A 3050-nucleotide genomic window follows, 5' to 3' on the forward strand; every position below is an offset into this window, starting at 1 on the left:
AAGGATAAGGATAAGGATAAGGAGAAAGAGAAAGAGGCAGAGAAGCCAAAGAAGAGGAATAGGTGGGATATGTCGCAGGATGAGAGTGGTGGTGTGAAGAAAGCGAAGGTAGGGTCAGATTGGGACTTGCCTGACTCTACCCCAGGAATTGGGAGGTGGGATGCAACTCCAACGCCTGGTAGGATTGGAGATGCAACACCCTCGATTTCAAGAAAAAATAGGTGGGATGAGACCCCTACTCCAGGACGATTGAATGATTCAGATGCAACCCCAGCTGCTGGTGGAGCTACTCCAGGAGCAACCCCTGCAGGAATGACTTGGGATGCCACACCGAAGCTGGCGGGTTTAGCAACTCCAACACCCAAAAGGCAGAGGTCGAGGTGGGATGAGACTCCAGCTACTGTGGGCAGTGCGACACCAATGGGAGGTGCTACCCCTGCTGCTGCCTATACCCCAGGCGTTACTCCCGTTGGCGCTATGGATATTGCTACTCCAACCCCGAATGCTATTATGCGTAATGCTGCAATGACTCCTGAGCAGTACAATTTGATGAGGTGGGAGAAGGATATCGAGGAAAGAAATAGGCCATTGACTGATGAGGAGCTTGATGCAATGTTTCCACAGGAGGGGTATAAGATTTTGGAACCCCCTCCTTCATATGTTCCTATCAGAACACCTGCCAGGAAGCTTCTTGCTACACCGACACCGATGTCAACTCCACTGTATTCTATTCCAGAAGAAAATCGGGGTCAGCAATTTGATGTGCCAAAAGAGTTGCCTGGTGGTTTGCCATTTATGAAACCTGAGGATTATCAATACTTTGGTTCACTTCTGAATGAAGAGGACGAAGAGGAGTTGTCTCCTGAGGAGCAAAAAGAGCGGAAGATCATGAAGCTCTTGCTAAAGGTTAAAAATGGTACGCCTCCACAGAGGAAAACTGCTTTGAGACAGCTCACGGATAAGGCAAGAGAATTTGGTGCTGGTCCGCTCTTCAACCGTATTCTGCCACTGCTTATGCAGCCCACACTGGAAGACCAGGAGAGACACTTGTTGGTGAAAGTTATTGACAGGGTGCTCTATAAGTTAGATGAGTTGGTTCGGCCTTATGTACACAAAATTTTGGTGGTTATAGAGCCTCTGTTGATTGATGAAGATTATTATGCTCGTGTGGAAGGTAGAGAAATTATCTCCAATCTCAGCAAGGCAGCTGGTTTGGCCACTATGATTGCTGCAATGCGTCCAGACATTGATAACATTGATGAGTATGTGAGAAACACCACTGCTAGAGCTTTTAGTGTTGTTGCCTCTGCACTTGGTATTCCTGCATTGCTTCCATTCTTGAAAGCTGTTTGTCAAAGCAAAAAATCTTGGCAAGCTCGTCACACAGGTATCAAGATTGTGCAGCAGATTGCAATATTAATTGGATGTGCTGTTCTTCCACACTTGAGGTCATTGGTTGAGATTATTGAACATGGTCTTAATGATGAAAATCAAAAGGTCAGAACAATCACAGCGCTGTCATTGGCTGCCCTTGCTGAGGCATCTGCCCCATATGGCATTGAAAGCTTTGACTCAGTATTGAAACCTCTGTGGAAGGGTATAAGGTCACACCGTGGGAAAGTTTTGGCAGCCTTCCTGAAGGCTATTGGATTTATCATACCACTTATGGATGCCATATATGCCAGCTACTATACCAAGGAAGTTATGATTATTCTGATTCGCGAGTTCCAGTCACCAGATGAAGAAATGAAGAAAATTGTGCTGAAAGTGGTAAAGCAGTGTGTGAGTACAGAAGGTGTGGAGGCAGATTATATCCGAAATGACATTCTTCCAGAGTTCTTCCGTAATTTCTGGGTGAGGAGGATGGCTTTGGATAGGAGAAATTACAGGCAGCTTGTTGAGACTACAGTGGAGATAGCAAACAAAGTTGGTGTTGCTGATATTGTAGGAAGAATCGTGGAAGACTTAAAAGATGAAAGTGAGCCATATAGGAGGATGGTCATGGAGACAATTGAGAAAGTGGTTGCAAACTTGGGGGCATCTGATATTGATGCTCGCTTGGAAGAGCTACTAATAGATGGAATTCTCTATGCATTCCAAGAGCAGACAAGTGATGATGCTAATGTTATGCTAAATGGGTTTGGTGCAGTTGTGAATTCCCTTGGACAGAGAGTGAAGCCATACCTTCCCCAGATATGTGGTACCATAAAATGGCGGCTCAACAATAAGAGTGCAAAAGTGAGGCAGCAAGCCGCAGATCTAATATCTAGAATTGCTGTGGTTATGAGACAATGTGGAGAAGAACAGTTGATGGGCCATCTTGGTGTTGTATTGTATGAGTATTTGGGAGAGGAGTATCCTGAAGTTCTGGGCTCAATATTGGGTGCTCTCAAAGCCATAGTCAATGTTATTGGTATGACCAAAATGACTCCTCCAATCAAGGATTTGCTTCCTCGGCTGACTCCAATTTTGAAGAATCGCCATGAGAAAGTCCAGGAGAATTGTATCGATCTTGTTGGAAGAATTGCTGACCGTGGGGCTGAGTTTGTACCTGCAAGGGAGTGGATGAGAATATGTTTCGAGCTTCTTGAGATGCTTAAAGCACATAAAAAGGGTATTCGTAGAGCAACTGTGAATACTTTTGGTTATATCGCAAAAGCTATTGGACCACAAGACGTCCTTGCAACTTTGTTAAATAACCTCAAGGTGCAGGAACGGCAGAACCGTGTGTGCACGACTGTGGCTATTGCAATAGTTGCCGAAACCTGTTCGCCTTTTACAGTTTTGCCTGCATTGATGAATGAGTACCGGGTGCCAGAGCTTAATGTTCAGAATGGTGTTCTGAAGTCGCTCTCCTTCCTGTTCGAGTACATAGGCGAGATGGGGAAAGACTACATATATGCTGTGACTCCATTACTCGAGGATGCTCTCATGGACCGTGATTTGGTTCACAGGCAAACTGCAGCTTCAGCAGTCAAGCATATGGCCTTGGGAGTTGCTGGTCTAGGATGTGAAGATGCTTTGGTCCACCTGCTGAACTATGTCTGGCC

The 3050-nt window shown here is 45.5% G+C and overlaps 1 protein-coding gene across 1 annotated transcript; it reads left to right on the forward strand.

The window, feature by feature from the left end:
• Window positions 1-3: 3 nt before the first annotated feature.
• LOC111388623 (splicing factor 3B subunit 1-like) lies at window positions 4-3024 on the forward strand (the record flags this gene model as incomplete). Its single annotated transcript, XM_023013376.1, has 1 exon — window positions 4-3024. A coding segment is annotated over one exon (3021 nt), but the record flags the coding sequence as incomplete, so codon positions are not given.
• Between the last annotated feature and the right edge of the window lie 26 nt (window positions 3025-3050).

This window comes from Olea europaea, unplaced genomic scaffold (genome assembly GCF_002742605.1).
Source record: "Olea europaea var. sylvestris unplaced genomic scaffold, O_europaea_v1 scaffold5108, whole genome shotgun sequence".
Classification (NCBI taxonomy): domain Eukaryota; kingdom Viridiplantae; phylum Streptophyta; class Magnoliopsida; order Lamiales; family Oleaceae; genus Olea; species Olea europaea.